The sequence below is a fragment of the Eleutherodactylus coqui genome, chromosome 7, assembly GCF_035609145.1.
Source record: "Eleutherodactylus coqui strain aEleCoq1 chromosome 7, aEleCoq1.hap1, whole genome shotgun sequence".
In the NCBI taxonomy this organism is placed as follows: domain Eukaryota; kingdom Metazoa; phylum Chordata; class Amphibia; order Anura; family Eleutherodactylidae; genus Eleutherodactylus; species Eleutherodactylus coqui.
This window is the reverse complement of record NC_089843.1, coordinates 126,311,991-126,332,062: the sequence shown is the minus strand read 5'-3', so window position 1 is coordinate 126,332,062 and position 20,072 is coordinate 126,311,991. Positions and strand designations below refer to the sequence as shown.

The following is a 20,072-nucleotide window of genomic DNA, read 5'->3' as shown; positions in this document are numbered from 1 at the left end:
GTTTGTGTTTTGCGCAAAAAAATGCGCATCAAACACACACCCGTCTGACTGAGCCCTAAATCAGTTCCCTGGGATTGTGTTGGCTGATACTACATAACAGGGAATACACTTATCTTGTCTATTTTTTACATAAGTGACATGTTCGTTAATGTTTGCTGAGCTGATGCTTGTATATTACCTGTATACAGTCACCTCCCTTGTTATATGCAGCATGTTACTACCATAAATCTTCTATGCATACATTCTGCTGAGCCAAGAGCAGACAAATAAAATTCATAGCTACCAACTCCGGCTCATTATAATATATGCATAAATATATACAAATACGGTACAGTTGAACTGGTAATGTGGACTAAAGATTCACTTTCGCTAGCTCTACTTGTTTGGCATTAACCCTATCTGTGCGTATACAAAGGAATAATTATAGGATTTCAATATCTCAGGCCTTAATGATTAAGTTTGCCTTGCAAAAGGGAAAGTGCAAAGGCCAGTCAGTCTGAGAGGATTATTTAATTATGTCAAGATAACGGAGCATATTCCCTTACTTCACCACATCCATAAGACATGACAAATGTGAAAAGTTTCACACATTTGTACATGTTAACTTTGCAAAGCTACCGTATTATTTACGTGATTAAAATCCAGTTTTTGACCTGATCTCTCGATCTTTGGCACTCAAACCCTTCCATCACTTTAAAAAAAATTAATTAGAATTTTAGCAGCCGAATATCACTTCCTACCTTATCTGAGCACACCCCTCCCAAAAAAGCAGAAAGCCAATCCATCAACTTGAAGCAGCCCCCTCCCAGTATCTGCAAACCATTGAGCAGACATTCAATTTCATATATCTCTAGGTTTCATACAGCCAAAAGACAGTTCACTTCTTAACAAAATGAATCACTTTGGTGACTGCCACTGTGACCTCTTTGAATAAAGGAAAATTGTAAGTGAAAAATGTAATTATCACACTACAACAAGCCTCAAGCATCTGGAGCCAATTCTAGGCCTATAGTTTTTTATCATTCACACTTCCAAACTGCCAACTCGGAATGCTTGTGTTACTTCATTAGATAAAGCGCATTGCTACAATTTCTTTGAAGGGTAACACAACTCTTCTAAAACAACTATTCCAGAAGCAGTTTTGTTAGATTATACAAAACTGGGACATAAAGGATGAACTTTTGTATTAGAAAATGTCAATTATTTTGCAGAAAAGGCGCTTTAACTACAACAGATAAATAAAGAATGGCTGCAGATTACAAACGGCACAACCGAACTGTCTTGTAGTCAAACTCCTATTTTTGTCTATTAGAGCTATTTTTATATTACTTTAGACTCATGGGCTATATGCATAAAAAGCTAACACACATCACTGACCCAGAGCTACATCTTGAATTAGGCGTACATGTAGTGGAAATGCTGCGGAATTTCCACAGCCGAAAATTCCGCAGCATTTCTGTATCCAAAACAGAGTCAGAATCTGCACTATTTCTCGAGGGTGCGAGCTTTATGTGGTCCAGCCGCCATCTGGGCCCATTCAGTAAGGATAGATAGGGCAGTTATTGCAACTCCCTTTAAAGCCCTCCCCGGTTGGTTCAGTATCAGCACATAACTTGCTTTGATGATCTGCATTCTAGTATGCATAATCTAACATGAGGAAAATGTACAGTAAATCAGATACAAGTAAAAATAACGTCCTGTCAACTATGGCGCACGTCTACATCAGCACAGAGATGACACACATCTGACTATTGGCATACAGCCTGGTGTAAGCTGCGCCAAATTAAAAAGTATGCACCTCTTAAAGTTTGGCACATTTTACCCCAACACGGTTTATATCAAGGGAGGTGAAGAAATTCAGCACATCGTGTCCTACGGCACCTTAAGATCATCAGCTCTAATTTTCAGAGATAATCTACATTTAAAAAATGGTAAGAAAAACTTATTATACAGCACTTTGCTCAAAACGTGGAGCTACAATTAGTGGCGAGAACCATCTTTCTCCACCGCATGGATTTACGGGTATTTTTTCAGTGCTCCATTTCGAAGGTCTGTGGTAGGTTTAAAAATATAAAGGGTTAAGGCTCATTCAGATGGGCGTATTGTCACCGCGTATTACGCACGCATATATCCCGTGTCTAACGGCAATGAAAGTCAATGGACTGTGTGGGCACTGTGTATCAATATGCAGGAGGAATAAATCGCAGCATGCTCTATTGTATGGGATGCGTATGAAACACTGTTCATACGCAAGTATAGCGAAGGGGCAGCGTTTCCATACGCATTTCCACTCTGAACAAAGCGGGGAATTTAAAATGAAATTAAAAATCACATTGCACAAGTCCATGATGTCATTCACGGGCATGTGCAGTGCAATACTCAGCCCGTATGCGGTCTCTGACAGCAGAACGTATGGGCTATAATGTGTACCCGCAGTGTTGTATGCATACATTGGTGTGAACCAGCTCTTATAGAAGCATGGCTGCTTTCACCGAACAGCAATGTCACATGTGTATATGGGTTTGGATTTGTCCAATATTACAGACCGTTGAAGTGATGGGGCTGAGCTGCAATACCACAACCTGTTGATAAGCATTGCCCTACGTTTTGACAGAATGCAGCGATAGCTTTCTAATCATGGACAACCCTCCAACTATCATATAAAGCCTTTATCTCTGATGAATGCACAAAATATTCATTTTATCGACAGATTTACTGCATGAAAAGCACATCATTTCTCACAGATCTTTACAGGAGTAATTTTCCAATTCAATTCATTTAAGTGATGCAAAGATGAAAAAAATATATGATAATTTAAAGTAAGCAATGTGTCAGGCTGAGGCTTCTTTCACATGAGCGCATATCAGCCGGGCGATATACGCTATGTTGGAAGTGAAAAATCTTGTGAACAGGCGCACAAATCAAACATTTGTGCACCAGTTCATATGGCCTGGTGAGGCCGGCGCGAATGCGCCAAGCTCACCAGGCCATCGCCCATTTCCCCTCCCTCTCCATCGTAGGCACACCACTCGTTCCTCCCTGCTCGTTCTGTGCAATGGGAGGGGGGGGGGGGGGTAGCTAAGCTTCGGTCAGTCCCGCCTCCTCTCATTGGTGGCTATGGACAAGGGACAGGACTGGCACTTAGCTCCACCCACACCCCGCCCCTTTTCCACAGCCATTAATGGGAGGAGGTGGGCGGACCAGAGCTTATCTCTGCACCTCCCATTGCACAGAACGAGCGGAAAGGAACGAGAGGTGAGCCTGCGCTGGAGGGGGGAGGAAAACAGAGGGAGGGAGTTTAGCAGCCACGCTGCTAAACTCCCTCCCACCTATGGCCGCTGTCATGGGCTCCCATAGAAGCCCATGCAGCAACTAACGTATTCCGGCCCAAAAGATACTTCCAGGACTATCTTTTGGGCCTGACGTAAAAATGCCTGGCACTTTATTGGCTTGGTCGGGTGTTTTTACCTCTGAGAAACACGCCCATGTGATCTGATGCATTGGAATCCAAGGCAGCAGATCACAGCACATATCGGCTGGCCGTTAAAAAAAGGACGGCCTATATACGCTCATGCCTATATACACTCATGTGAAAGAAGCCTTAAACTGTATTCCTATAGGCAGTCAAACCACAGCCTACTACAATTAGCTTAGTTTTTAGAGGATTTCTTATTAAATTCCCCTCAGCTTAACTTGATCACATCATTTATAGTTCCTTTTCTCCTAAATAATCTCATAGTTAATTACTACAATATACCTGTAGGTTCAGTTAGGGTCATCCATTTTTACATACTAAATTGCATTTTCTAGGATAAGGTGCCATATTCACATATGGTCTAGTGTTTAAAAATATCAACTTTTTGTTATGTAAACACATTTGATGAATTGAATGTGAATATTTCTTCCTCCTCTATACAGAGTTATGGCTGGCTGCTAGCCACAGCTGGTAGCTTTCCCTAACTACTCCCACCAGTTGTGGCCATCAGCGTCCTCTCTAGCCTCTGAGTGGCAGATGCCACACAATAGCTTCTCCTCTTGCCAGTGCTGCCTGAAGGGTGTGCATGCATGTCAGGCTCACCTCCTAAAGAGCCAAGCACATGCACCTACTTTTCCTATTCTTAACCAATCTAGACATTCATTTAGCTACTTTAAACACCCTACCCCACTGAAGGGTGCACCCAAGCAATAGGTTCTGTAACAATAGTACTGATTTCTGCCCCATGACTATTCATCCAGCTTTCCAGTCTTCTCCAATCCTGATCTTTGCTTGTTACTTGATCATGTTTTGCCCAACTGATGCCTGCCCCGACCTTTTACCAGTTTCTCGATTTACGTAAGAACTGCAATTGTCGTGACCTTGGATTGTGTATTAACTACATCTCCACCTGTCCCTCCAATACTGTGCTATGATGTCTTTGATCTGTTTGAGTCAAATATCACTGGACCCCACTCTGGTTAAAGGGTGAAAACCAATGACTCCTAAGGCCTCATGTCCACGGGCAAAAGAAGAATTAAAATCTGCAGCGGATTTTAACTCTTCTCCCGCCCGCGGATCCGCGCCCCATAGGGATGCATTGACCACCCGTGGGTAGATAAATACCCGCGGATGGTCAATAAAAGTGATTTAAAAAAAAAAATGGAGCATGAAAAAATCTGGACCATGCTCCATTTTCGTGCGGGTCTCCCGCGGGCTTCTATTGAAGCCTATGGAAGCTGTCCGGATCGCGGGAGACCAAAATAGGAATTTACTCACCCGCTCCGTTTCTTTCCTTCGCCGAGGTGCCATCTTCTCTCCGTCGCGGCCGGATCTTTTTTCTTCGGGCCGGCGCATGCGCGGGGCACGTCACCGACGTCATCCTGCGCATCCGCCGGGCCGAAGAAAGGAGATCCGGCCGCGACGCAGAGAAGATGACGCCGCGGCGAAGGGAAGATCCGTTGCGGGCGGGAGGTAAGTTTATTCTGATTTATTCTTATATTCAGCCCTCATGTCCGCGGGGCAGGAGGGACCCGCTACGGATTCTCCATGAAGATGCAGGAAACAAATTGAGGCATGTTCCGTCTTTCTGCATGCTCTTACATCGCAGTGCCCATTGTTTTCAATGGGGCCAGTAAAAGCATCGCATGGTCTTCCACTGAAAGCAGTGGGAGAAACTCCGCAATCCTCCTGCCCTGGCTGAGGAATTCTTCTTCCCTGAAGTGAAGGGAGGCTGTTTTGGCATGAAAACGCCTCGCATCCTCAGGGAATTCACATGATGGGGAGCGCAATATGGGGGTGGGATTCATGGCCCCATATCGCGTTCGCCAGTGTGAAGTTACCCTAAATTGGAGGTCAGCTTTCAAAAGACAACAGATGTATAAAGCTAATAGGATGCTCTGTAAAAATGCCCCAATCGCTGTTTGTGAACCTGCTAACTAGGACTGTAGTTTCCCAATATTTGTTGACAATTTTTAAATATTTACTTTGATATGAAAAAACCCGTAACCACCACCCATACTCATCGAAGCCGCTTACAAGCGACATACATATTTCCCCATTGTTTCAATAGCACATCATTATTTTCAGGGATACAAACGCCATTATTCCTATCCAATGCTATACTGTGACCCGAGATTACAATAATAAGCTCACTAAAAATATAACTACTTCTTGATACTTTATTGTAAAATCCATTAGTTGTAATCTCCTCAAGTAATTGTTTTTATTGCACGTTATTGACAATGTGCATCATCGATTCTTCACACCTTCCATGATTCCTTCATTTGTATTCATGAAATGTCTATCAGTTCAGTCTAAATAAATTTGGTGGCATAAGCAGTAACATAAAACAAATCGATGAAGAGAAACATTAATTTTACATTATCCTGATTCACTGGGCAGGATGGCCATGCCGGCTGCAAATGAAGGTCAAAGGTTTGTCAATGGGTCAGAACCCTTGACCTACAGACTGATACTCTTCTCATTAAAAATGGCTATTCTACCCCACTCAATGACAGGATTTACAAGCAAAACTATAGCAAAAGAACAGCTTATTTTAAGAGATACTAGAACTCAATAAAACCATTTTCCTTTAAATTACAGAAAAAAAACTGAAGTATAGAATAAAGATTAAATGATTGTGTTCTCCTCAACAAGAGGGTCATTCAGGGTTTACGGTGTAGCTTCATACACAGATCTCCTTTACATAATACAAACTATTGAGAGAATCAAATATTTTTATTTTCCCATTGTACTTTACCAATATATTAGATTTTTAAAATAAGTTTCAAGATTTTATTAGAGTGATTATTGGAAAATATATTTGATAGCAATTCTGCCATGGAGCCATTATGACTTAGTACTTTACCCTACCACCTCACGAAGGATTCTTCAACACCAGGGTAACTCAAGGTACATTATCTCTGACACTAAAAACGTACAATCAACTCTGAGGCACATCCTGAAAGACACAGATTCTCCTTTAACATGAATGGAGTCTTGAGTACAACCTCAACAATATTCAGACAATTATCAGATGCAGGACAAGCTCTCTTTATGCCTAACGATATAGTTTCAAAATTGCCGCCACTCATTTCATTGTCCTCTGATGCACCTTCCCTCACTAATCCCTAGTGTTATTTACACAAAGAAACAATGATTAAAGGAACCCCAATGTTCTGCTTTTACAGTCTTTTTTCCATCTTACCAATATGTAAATTGCAGCACACCATTCTCCCATGGTGCTAAAGCCAACCTCCTATTCTGCCCCTTCCAAATCATATACATTTACATTGAAAATGTTTCTTAACTGGAAATAAAAAACCTGAACTGCTGCTCAACAAAATATTAAGGGAACACTTAAGCATCACAGTAACCCCAGATTCGATTTCAGGAATATCAATCTGTCCACTTTGGAAGCATAAGCAAATCTATCTCACCTGCTTTGAAGCAAAAGAAAGCAACAAGTGCACCGAAGAGGTAACAGCAAGGCAACCCCCCAAAAGAGAAAGGTTTTTGCAAATGTGGCAACAATAAGTCTCTCCTTACCCTTAAAGGAGATGTCCCGAGGCAGCAAGTGGGTCTATACACTTCTGTATGGCCATAATAATGCACTTTGTAATGTACATTGTGCATTAATTATGAGCCATACAGAAGTTCTAAAAAGTTTTATACTTACCTGCTCCGTTGCTGGCGTCCTCGTCTCCATGGAGCCGACTAATTTTTGGCCTCCGATGGCCAAATTAGCCGCGCTTGCGCAGTCCGGGTCTTCAGCTTTCTTCTATGGAGCCGCTCGTGCCAGAGAGGGGCTCCGTGTAGCTCCGCCCCGTCACGTGCCGATTCCAGCCAATCAGGAGGCTGGAATCGGCAGTGGACCGCACAGAAGAGCTGCGGTCCACGAAGGTAGAAGATCCCGGCGGCCATCTTCAGCGGTAAGTATTGAAGTCACCGGACCGCCGGGATTCAGGTAAGCGCTGTGCGGGTGGTTTTTTTAACCCCTGCATCGGGGTTGTCTCGCGCCGAACGGGGGGGGGGGGTTAAAAAAAAAAAAACCCGTTTCGGCGCGGGACATCTCCTTTAATGACTGATCCGCCTCTAGTTTTCCTAGTGTCCTAGTGCAACCCAATCAGGTTGCACAAATAGTCCTGTTCTCCAGGATGGCACATCTATATGTGCTGTCCAAGGATGTTTGCAGTGTCTCCCAGTATCGTTTCAAGAGCATGGATCAGATCCACGAGGAGAGCTGGACAGAGCTGTAGAAGGGCATCAACTCAGCATCAGGAATAGTATCCGTTTCTTTGTACGATTAGGTACAAAGCACTGCTTGAGCCCTACCTCCAGCAGGCTATTGGTCTGCACGTTTCTGACCAATCTGTCGGGAAAAGGCTCTACAAGTGGGGAATGAGGGCCCGATGTCCTGTAGTGGGACTTGTGCTCACAGCCCAACACCTTGCAGTTCGAACCAGAGAACACTAGAATTGGCAGGTCTGCCATTGATGCTCCATTCTCTTCACACATGAGAGCAAGTCCACAATGAACACATGTGACAGACTTAAGAATCTGGAGATCAAGATCATCAAGATCCAATGTGTGATTTAAGTATACTCTTAAATTTCTTTGAGCAGTGTACAAGACCATAATTAAAGGGTACATACCTGAGAGCACAGAAGCATGACCAACTCCACAACTGAGCTACTAGATTTCATGCACACCAAGCCTTTAAAAATATAAGAGGAAGATCAATTACCATCAGAGGAAAGAAATAAGCATCAATAAAAGATCAGATTAAACATTATATATGTCAAGCCATTCTTCAGAATATTAATGCTTGATTATTCCAGATCTGGTGTTATTCCCAAGTTTTATGTTAATTTTTTTTATTATTTCGTGGTGATTTTTTTAAATATTTCATGCCATGTTAAAGTCCTAACATCTTGAAGTTTTCACTTTGGCCACTGAGCCTCATAACAGTCTGACATTTCCTGTTCAGCAGTCTTATGGACCACTGACATAACGCACTCATTGACTTCTACGGGAAAGCATTCTAGGCATGTTCTTTGACCTGAGCAGAGGTCATTGTGCAGAGGTTGCGTAACGATCTATTGCTAAGGCCATTTACACAAGAAGATTGTCTCTCAAAATGTATTCAAATGAACGAAATTGAGCGATAATTGTCCCACGTAAATGCAAAAAAACTGTCTACTAGTCGCTCACTTCTTGGTAAAGCTGACTTTCAGTCAGCAAAAAAATAAAAAAATTAATAAAAAAAAAAAACTTGGCTGGTTCTATGGCTTCTCACTGAGTGTAAACGCTTACCGCTGAGCACTTCACATAAAAAAAGGTGAAATCGCTGAGCAAGAGGCCTGTGATCTGCCTGTCTATACACTCTGCACGAGCACTAAGAACCTTAGCGGTAACGCCAGCACTCATGCATTTGTTTTGAGGACTATTGTACCGTCTAATTGGGGATTAAGTGGTGAATCCTGTCTTATCGATATACAAGTGTCATCTTTCATTGCAATCCTGCCTGTAAGAATATTGAGATGACTGCTGAAAAAGCGATCTCTACAGAATAGGAGGTGACGGACTATTATAAGGGTCAGTGGCAGAGTGAAAACTGCAAGACTTCAAAATTTGAATACAGTGACAGAGAAAATAAAACCAACAAAAATGTATTATTCTTAATATGAAGACTTGATGACACAATCTCTTTAGCAGAAATCTTATCTAAAATAAGTGACAAAGTAGAGTTAATGTGCGCAAACTATGTCACAACTACAGGGAATTCAGAAACAGAGAGACAAATTAATAAAATCACATCCAAAAACAGAATGGGGTAGATTTATGTAACATATCTAAGAGAAACACAGCTTTTTCTACCCATGGCAGCCAGTCACAGCAAAGCTTTCAATTTTTCATTGCAATTTAAGAAATGGCTGCTATGGGTAACAACCATTATTGTTTCAGACAGTTTTGATAACTGAATCCTATTATGCCCGTCTTGTGCAGGGGAACAATTTACTTTAGAGGTGGCCCCTATTAGACCAACTAATGGCTTCCCTTCTTTGCACAAATTTTAGTATTCGACAAAAGGAACATGAACAAAATACATGTTTTTAAAAGTGCATCTGTCACCCGTTGTACATATAAAATCTGTCACTACTACATAAGTAACAGAAATAAATATGATGGCTTATTTGGATGCAGACTACTACTTGGAGAGATCCGGTCTCCTGATAACCAAAGGGAGAGTAAAAATAATTGCTACCAGCAGTCAGGTTACACTCATTTGGGGGTGTGTGTGTGTGTATGTATGTATGTGTATGTATGTATGTGTATGTATGTATGTGTATGTATGTATGTGTATGTATGTATATGTATATGTGTGTGTATATGTGTGTGTATATGTGTGTGTATATGTGTGTGTATATGTGTGTGTATATATATATATATATATATATATATATATATATATATATATATATATATATATATATATATATATATATATATATATATATATATATATATATATATAATCAAAAAGGACTGAAATTAGTGAAAGGATAAAAAGTAGCAATGCTTATAAAAAGTATAAAAACGGTAATATAAAAGAACATACTTTATACATACAAAACAGAACAGTTTAAAAATAAAAGGAATTAAAAAAAAAAAAAAGAAAGTACCACCAGACCTTACTGATTAAATCTGTTTGAATATGGGCACTTTGACACACCAAGTACATCCTGGGCAGTTCTGTATACTAGGTACAGTCTCTGTGTCTGATAACTGGGATTCCGCATACCTAGGGCCTTAAAAGGGGTTTGGTCATAAAGATAAAAAAAATTCTATACTTACCTATTCCTCCCCAGGCAGCCTTCTTACTAGATCTTCACCTCCCCGATCTTTTCCTGGCTCCTCCAGTCCCCCGGGTCACCTCACACACAGCCGGATGGATCCTCTTCTTCCTGTGACGAAGCATACATTAGCTGCAGTTCACTTCCTGCAGGGCAATGTACGCTACAAACAGGAAGAAGAGGATCCAGTCGGCTGCACGTGATGTGACCCGAGGGGCTGGAGGAGCCAAGAGAAGATCGGTGGGTAGTAGATGCGGTAAGACTGCTTGGGGAGGAATAGGTAAGTAAGTATTGATTTTTTTTCTTTTCCAATGACAAACCCCTTTAAGGACTGTCTCAGCCACACCTACGTCCCACCAGTGGCATCAGAGGGAGTCAGGGCAAAGTGGATGCAAGAAACTTCAGAATGAATATACAATTCTATATTTTGGTCATATATCCACATAAGGGACTCCTAGGAAAAAAAACTGACTGCCATATTTCATAGCATGATTTCATCCATCTATAGACACTAAACATGGCACAGGAGGAATTCACAATTCAGTTGATATCCGTGTCAGCCTGAGCCAGAGACTGCGCAAAGACAGAAGTGGATGCATTGGACTCGCAATCTAGAAATCACTGATGACTTATCAGCGCCGCATGCCAATTTTCTCAGTGGGCGGCGCTGATGGCATTCTTTCAGCTGGTAACCCGCTGGGTATATCAGCTGAGAGCTCCGAGAACAAAGCAGCGGTCAGCGCTCCTGCTGTTTCTTGAAGCTATCAGCTCAGCGGGCAACCGCTGATAACTGAGAACAAAGCAGCTGTTTGCATGTACAAAACAACTGCTTTTCTCAGAATTATCAGCGGTGTCCCGATCCGCCTGCATTTAACTGCTTAAGTAGCTAATTACCTACTTAAGAGTTATGCAAAGATGATCGTTCAAAATGGTCATTCAAAATGTCGTTTGAGCGATTATCATTCAGTGTAAATGCACCTTACGGCAATGAAGGGAACGCCCCCAAATAGAATCTCCTGTGCCCACTGGCTGCTTCCATGACTAGGGGCAGGAAAAGCATACACATGCTAATGGCACACCCCTGTCAGCAAAGCTGGGGTAACTGGATCAAAGTCACATTCATGATTTGACCAAGAAACATTAATATTGATGAACCTGGCCTGGAAAAGATACATGCATGCAATAGCATCATACTTCCACAGCAGACCTGTGCCTGTAAGGGTGCCCTCCCATACATGTGCAGATTGCATTCAGGCTTTAGGATACAGATTTTGAAGTCAAAACAAAGTATGGATCATAAAAAATGATAAAAATATATATTTTTTTAAAAGACAGATCTTGCTTACCTTTTTTTAACCTACTCTTGGTTTCTGGCTTCAAAAAATGTATTAAAAAACCCTGAACGTATATGGGCAGCATAACCAATTTGCTTAAATTTTTTATTCCAACAAAAAAGTAAATGGTCCCTTAAGCTCAACTACCAGCAAGAATCTCAACCAAAATGGATTCTAAGTATAAATACATAAATATAACAAAGGAAAATGAAATTGCCACTACATAGAAACAACCAAATACATGTGCTTTAGGCCTCGTTCAGACGGACAACAAAGTCGCACGATTTTGTTGCATTGCGACAATGCTACAAAAAGCATGTATGTGAAGCCCATGGGTTAATTCAAATGCGCGATGTTCTGTAGCATGCAACAACCCGACACAAAAACCTTGAGGGTCCTGGCGATATGCCCGCGACTCGTGAGGCTTTGTAGCCCATGTTTGCCTATTGAGCCTTCCTCTCTGTTGCGTCGCACGAAAATGCGATTTTCATGCGATGCAACTTTGACAGTAGAATTTCCTACTGTCAAGCTTTAACCTAAGCCCTAGCTGCAGGCAAAAAAAACAAGAAAAACAAAACTGTATACATCACCTTAGAAGTGCTGTCAGCCAGGCCGCATTTTCTCCCCAGGTCACGACACTGTTTCTCTTAATCATCTTCTGGCCAGGGATTGAAAAATCCCCGCCTCCTGGAAGCGCTGGCTGTGAATGGCTAAGCATCAGCCAATCACAGCCAGCGCTCAATGAACCAAATCACAGCCATTCATTGAATCGAGTGCTGGCTGTAATTGGCTAAGTGTCAGCCAATCACAGCCAGCGCTTCCAGGAGGCGGGGATTTTTCAATCCCCAGCCAGAAGAGAAGGCGACGACCAGTGTCGGGGACCCGGGAAGAAATTGCAACAGAGCCACAAACCGCGCTTGTAGGTGATGGATATTTTATTTTTTTTCTTCTTCAGCTACAGCTTATTTTCAGGGTAGGGCTTATATTTCAAGCCCCACCAACCCCTCAGAAAATCCTCACATGTGGTGAAACCGCAGCAATATCGCATGGACCAGCGTTGCAATATCGTTGCAATTTTCTCGTGGCGATGCAGTGTCGCCCGTGTGAACGTGGCCTTAGTGGACCAAAAGTGCAGAAAAAAAATGTAGCACAGCAATCTAAAGGGTTTCCATGATTTTTAAGATGTGGAAACAAATTTACAAAACCTCCTCTACCAAAGACCATCAGTATCAGAACATTCTATGCTTATGCCATTTAGTTTCCACTGTTCCTGCACCAAATGTCTTAATTAGTTGGTTTCAAGCTCTGGGAAGGTTTTCCTATTGCTTTGTTGCCATTGATTCATTTTTAATCTATGTAAATGATAAGGTTAAGAATTTGCTCAAAATGTTTTGCGCCTCTTTAGGCAATGTCCAAAGAAATCCTAAAATCGAAAACAGCATAATCATTAAATATGCCGAGAAGGGAAATGGTTCATTGACCTTTGCTTTCTCCACTGCAGCCCCTTCACTTCAACCCTCTAGCTATCAATCAAGTTTCCATTTTGCTTAGTGGCAGCAGACATCCCGAACATGCTTATTAGTACTTCGACCCTTGGCCCCATGGTAAACATAAAAGAAAGAACTTAAATAGTTCCCTATAAGATATTTTTTGTTTATACTCTTAAGGAGGTGGTTATTGAACAAGATCTGGAAAGATCCTTGCAAATACTACTACTGCCTACTACTCTGGGTCTCCTGTCATAGCACGTCCACACCTCCTCATCTTCCCTTGTGCTACACTTGCATAAACATGGCCAGAATGATCAATACAATCTAAGTGTAATTTAAATATGCTACATAGAATATCCATACAATGCAAACTAACAGATTAACAAACATACAATATAGTATATTTTGTGGTATAAAAAAGGGGGCTCAATTCTTCCTCACCATAGTAAATCTCCTGCATTTCAGTCATCCAAGGTCTACATGCAATTTATGGGGTCTCACAGTAAAATATGGAAATGTCAAGTAGACTGACCCGGATCTGATCGTGACTACTCTATTTGAAGGGTCTCAAAGAAGCATCTAGCAACACAAAAACGGCTGTTGCCTTCCATTGCAGCCATCAACCTCCCCTTCCAATAAAGTCTCTTGTGCTCATCTGTCTTGGTCTCTGGCAATGGTCTTACTCTCCATAACTCTCTGCTCTTCTCTCATCACTGGAAATTAGTCAAACAGAATGGTATGACACATTCTCTGAAATCTACTGCCTTGAAGACAGAGGCGATAACCAATTGCGTATGAAGCTATCTTGGATAATGCTTCAAGATACCCCTTAACTGTCTACGTAGCCTAAAACCACAGCCTTTGAACACTCTTCCTTCTACCCTCCTGTCTTTTTTTTTTTCTTCCTTTGTTTGCAGATTTTTTTGCCAGTTATATAGAAGCCGTTGCCCTAGTTTTGTAACATTGTGCATTTTATCATTGCCGATAGGGCTCTAATGAGCTCATTCTATACTGTGCTTCCAGTCATGTGATACATTTTTCTTGTTTAAAAAAGGGGATTGAACCCCAAATCTATAGAGTATTTAATAAATTTAGTCTGCCAAAAAATGCCAAATAGGTAATGTTCGTTATGAGAAATGTATTGCATTTATTTTAGTAATGCCGTCCCTTAGATCCCTTAGCAACATCTGCTATAGGTTTACAAAGGAAGTGCACCGTTAGCTATTAAGCAGGGTCAGGAGCTCAGCCTGCTCCATAGGCCGTATGGTGACACCTGTGTTACATAGCAGACACCTGCATGCAATGGCCAAGGTAGGAGATGATTCCGATCCCAGCCATTTAAGCCCTTATATGTTGCACTCAGCAGCCACAGCATCAAAGTGGTTGAGCAGAGGAAGGGGGTTCCCTCTGTCACCCAATCATGAGGTATGAACGGGTTGTCATGGCAGCCTTAGGGCTTAATGAAAGCTCCCAGGGGTCAAAAACGCTATCTTTTCTCCTTAGGGAGAGCAACTATAAACTAAGTAAGGAGACTCAAATGGCCATGCATGCTCCTCTGGGTAATATGCAAATAAGGGAGATGGAATAAATCCTCCACAGTGCCACCTATTGAAAGGCAGCATTCCTTCAACCCAAAGTCAGACTTTTTATACAAGCCTTGTTACAATGACCGGGAATTACAAGCAAAGACAGACTCCATGTACATACAGCTGTTTCAGGGATTTTGCCCTTCATCAGTGTACAGTAGGAGTCTGGCTTTGCTAGCAAGAGGCCTGGGACAGGGGTCAAACGCTATCTTTTCTCCTTACTTAGTTTATAGTTGCTCTCCCTAAGGAGAAAAGGTAACGTTTTTGACCCCCGTCCCAGGCCTTAAGAGTCCTAAGTATTTTATACCAGCTTAACATTCCACAGGGAACCATTATATAAACATTTAATTCTTAATATACATACAACATACAAATAAAGCAAATTTGATTTTAGAACGCGAGAATCACATTTCCATAGTAAAAGGGTCCTGCAAATATGCATTTGCATAAAAGAAAGCGAGTAATAACATAAAATAGCAATAATCAAATCATTCCCATTACAAAAACAGCTTTATACATACTTGTCCCTTCAATAAGCAACTCTTGGCCGTGACTTCCTAAAAGGGTACGAGATAGAAATGGGGCGAAGTCCACAAATATTTCTCTCAGAAGTGGAGCAGCCTTTTCCAATGCATGTTCCAACCTCTCTGTAATACTAAAATTAAGAAAAAGTTACTTAGAGGAAAAGTAAGAACAGTCACTATTTAGCTGCAAAGTATGCTTAAACAGGTTATCTGCAATATAAAACATAGGTGGCAGTTAAAAAACAAAAAAAAACAAAAAACAACCCTTAATACTCATCTGCTCGCCCCACTGCAGCTTTTGTTTTACTAACCAATGTTTGTCGATATGGCCATACACCCAGATGACCCACTACAGCCAATGATAGGCCCCAAAAAGGAATGTGGATTTTGCTGCGGATTTCACTCGATACATTGAAATTTTGGCGCAAACAAATCTTGCAACTATAACAGGGGGTGTGAATGCGGCCTTAGGTCGGGCTCACACAGGCATAATTTCATTGCATATTATATATGCGCACATTAGACCAGGAAGCCAATACATTATTCAAGTCCAGGCAAAAACGCAACGATACGCAGTCGGTACATCGCGGTGATTTTTACGCAGCATTTGACTGTACGGTCGTGCGAGCTCGGCCTTAAAAGCATCTCTTCACGATAGGGTGATCAAAGGAACTAGAAAGTAACCATCATAGGTAAACCAGCGCTATTGTGGAAATTAATACAAGTACCTCATGTGAGAAGCAGAATCTTCGGGCACAGAGTCGACAGCTTGCACTGATGGTAACTTTGCATTAGATGATCCACTGCCTGAAAAAGAGAAAATGTATTGTGATATATAACGTAATCATAACTTTTGTCAGGCGTGCACTCTTATGAATTATACCTCATGGCTTTCAAGAAAAGAGAACACAAATTTTAGGGCATCTTTTTAAAATATTGTGAAAAATATTTTTCACAATAAATATTTCTGTCACAACATCACTGTAGTTATTCCTTATTGACCCTATGAAAAAAAATGGATGTTAAAGTATTAATCAGTAGGGATCGCACTGCGGAGAATCCCACTGATCGCTAGACTGAAGAGGCTGCAGCACTCACCCGAGCGCTGCGCCCCCCCCCCCCCCCCAGCTAGGTTTACTCAGTTTTATCTGCTTCCAGCCGCTGAAGATGGTTTCATAGTGGTTTACAGAAGTTTCCTATACACCTCCATGAGGCAGTCCTCAGCTGCCAGAAACAGCCAAAATTAAGCGATCATAGCAGAGAGGGCACAGCGCTCAAGTGAGCTGTTGCAGCCCCTTTATTCTAGCAATCAGCAGCAGGATCCTCAACGATCAATCATTTTTACATGTCCCTTTGACATGTTAACAGTTCTCTCAAAGTGCAGGTACGCTAACTCTTGTAAGGTGTGGGGCGAGTCATGGGTCAGCCTTTTTTTTCCAGCACATCCCACAGATTCTCAATCAGATTGAGATCTGGGGAATTTGAACACCAAGTAAAGACTATTTTTTCCATGTTTCTCAAAGCATGTGTTCAAGCGGGCAGTGTGGCATGGTGTATTATCCTGCTGAAGAAAGGTCAATGTGATTCATCAGATGAGGCCACTTTGTTCCATTGCTCCATGGTCCAGTTTTGATGGCAACATGTCAATTCGAGACGCTTTCAGCATCGGCCAAGGATCAGCATGGGTATTCTGATCGATCTGCAGCTATACAGCAAGTTACAATGCGCTGTGTGTTCTGACAGCTATCATGGCCAACATTAGCTTTTTCACCAATTTGTGCTACAGTGGTTCTTTTGCAGTATGAGACCAGACGGTCTAGCCTTCACTCTCCAAATGCATCAGCCAGCTTTGGGTGCCCATTTCCTGTGCACATCCACCAGTTATCCTCCATTAGACCACTTCTGGTAGTTAATAACCAATGCTTACCAGGAACATGCAACAAGACCTGCTGTTTTGCAGATGTTCTGATCCAGTCATCTAGCCATCACAATTTGTACCTTGTAAAAGTAGTCCACTTCTTTAAGGCCCATTTACACGTAATGATTGTTGCTCAAAATTTGTTCCAATGACAGAAAACGAGCGTTAATCGTTACTTGTAAACACAGGCATCATGCACTTTTCGTCTGAACGAGGATTCTAAGGTGAACTTAAAATTAATCGTTCAGTCGCAGAGAGAGATGAAGTATCTCTCAACAGACCGCATACTTCTTCACGGGAATCGGGAGATTACATTGCAACCCACCGGCATCCCCGACGAGAGCAATGCAGCTGTGTGCACAGCTCGGTGTGTGATTAATCACACACTGGGCTCTGCAAACAGCTCTTAGAGGTTTTTCTACATGCAAATGAAGATGATAAAGTGTTAATGGCAATTAGTGTCTATTAACACTATGCAAAAAGATCGCAAAAACATTCAATCTTCCAATCATTTGAAAGATTCTTGCAGTGTAAATGGGCCTTTAAACTTGCCTATTTTTTTTTTGTTTGTTTGTTTCCAACACATCTTTAAGAACTCCCTGTTTACTTGCTGACTTATCTCCCTTACTAGACAGATGCTCTTGTAATGATATAATTACTGTTCACTTTAATCATCAGTGGTTGGATTGGTATAGCTGATCAGTAAAAGTTGTGTTATACATTTCTCCCTGCACAAATTCTTAGCTGATTTTCATAGGGCTCTGAGTCCTTTTGCATATGCATGTGTTCCATTAGCATTATATATAAAAAGGGAGGATAAAATCTGATGTAGTGACGTGTTTAACTTCTGACTTCGTATAAACAAGTCTACAAATACACATGTGGGCAATACCTACAGTAGCCAGAGCAAACACATGGAATCAAACCAACTTCTCTTATCCTTTCACTGATAAACTGGCTCCTTTAAAACTGACAGTTTTACAGACACTCACAAGAACATAAAAGAAAATGCAAATAGATCATCTGTCTAGCACCCTTCTCCACACAGTGTACTCAACAGTCACAGTCCTCAAGGCTCTAGACAAATAATGTATTTTGCAATAAAGTATCATTTAAGACCCTTTCGCTTTCCTGATGCCTCATAAAAAGACCTTAAGTATTTGTATGTTCTCTGATATGATTTAAAGAGCCTGTCACCTACTTTTAGCCCTGTAAGCCAAGCTTTTAGGCTGAAAGTAGGTGACCCGTTGAGTTCAGGCATGTAAATGTTATACTTACCCTCCCCAGTCGCTCCCCCGTTGTCAGCACTGAAAGTCTGCTAAGTAGTTCACCCATTATAACAATGCATTGAGCGGCAGCTTTCACTGCTGACACCGGGGGAGGAAAGTACATCCCCGGACTCAGCAGGTCACCTAATTTCAGCTTATAAGCTTAATACTCATTTAGACAACGATTATCTCAAAATTCACTCAAAAGCCATCTTTTGAGCGATAATTGTTTTATCTAAAATGTGCCCATCTTTCAGTTTTCTGCCGAACAACGGTTTTCAGTTCTGCTTGAAAACCATAGTTCAGCAAAACAACTGATGAGGACCACAGGTTGTGTCTTATCCATGGTGCTGAATTCTCCACGGGAGCTAGAGATTACTTTGTTTTCTCTTAGCAGCCCATGGCTGAACAATGGAGCTAATTACAGAGCCTAGACCTCCTGCTGAGTTCAGCAACAGCTCCCAGAAGCTCATTTGCATGCAATGAAGCTGATAAAGTAATAATAGCAATTAGTGTCCATTAGTACTTTATGCAAAATGATCGCTGATCTTTCAATCTTTTGAAAGATTATATGTGTGCATAAATGGGCCTTTAGCTTATAGGGCTAAAAGTAGGTGACAGATTCCCTTAAATCTGTTGATCTCACATATTTAAAAAAAGGTATTACATCATAGCTATAGATTTTATTTTACATTTTAGTGTGAAAACCTTCTCTATCATTTAAATATATTTTGATTTAACGATAACTATTCACTTTTTCCCCCGAATTTCACAACGCCATTTCCTTTCTTTTACAAATTAGAAAAGCAAATAAGCGTTTACTTAGGCTCTCTTCAAAAGGCTGCCAGTGCTTTTGTTTTAATAGGATCCCTCGTGTTCAATTTCGTAATGGATCTCATAGACCTACATATGTATCAGGGTTTTATTAATAAGATACTGACAATTCTGGCCTTGAAAATGCAACAGAAATACATAACTAGAGAAAGTGTGAACAAGAGCCTTACTTAGTACTATCATTGCTGTGGATTGACAGCTTTCTCCCTATGCACTGTAACATAGAGAAAGCTGTCATTCAGCAAGAGGCAGAGGCCGCATGCCAAACTCGCCAGACTCCTGCGGCAGAGCGCTAGCACTGCACTGGAATGAATAAACTGCAAGTTCTACAAAATAAAAACATACTAAAAAAAGGGACAGATTCCTGAAATCAGTGTGAAACTACTTTATGCTCTCTTCAAAGAGGGAAGCAGAACGAGGCCGCCAGTGAGAGAGATAACTAGCAAAGCGGAGTATCATGATCTCAGAGGTATCTACATGAACAGAATAAAATAGTGCCATATGTGTAATGAGCATAGAGGAGAGCTACAGGCCATCAACAGAACTAGCTGCGCTATAGCCTGAGTTTAATGTGAAGCTGACAATAATACACACTGGTCTGGTTTTATTAAATGCCTCATTTGGATTTCTTCTCTATCATTTTGTAATGATCTCAATGTGTCATATTTAAAAAACAATGATGGTCATAATTTGTGTGTCTGGAGATTTGTCTGACCACCAGCAAAAATACACACCCTGTACCACACTCGTCATCTATCAGGGAAAATTACAATTCAAGGATTTAGT

At 41.3% G+C, this 20,072-nt stretch overlaps 1 protein-coding gene across 2 annotated transcripts in view; it reads right to left on the bottom strand.

Moving 5' to 3' along the window:
• LRBA (LPS responsive beige-like anchor protein) overlaps positions 1 to 20,072 on the bottom strand; it is a 503,130-nt gene that overhangs the window by 375,350 nt on the left and 107,708 nt on the right. For both annotated transcript variants that reach the window (XM_066573657.1, XM_066573658.1), the window contains 3 exons: positions 15,995 to 16,073; positions 15,264 to 15,397; positions 8,131 to 8,192 (listed from right to left, as the gene is read on the bottom strand). In XM_066573657.1, the coding sequence (XP_066429754.1) occupies positions 8,131 to 8,192; positions 15,264 to 15,397; positions 15,995 to 16,073 (275 nt within the window). The remainder of the gene's footprint in view (positions 1 to 8,130; positions 8,193 to 15,263; positions 15,398 to 15,994; positions 16,074 to 20,072) is intronic.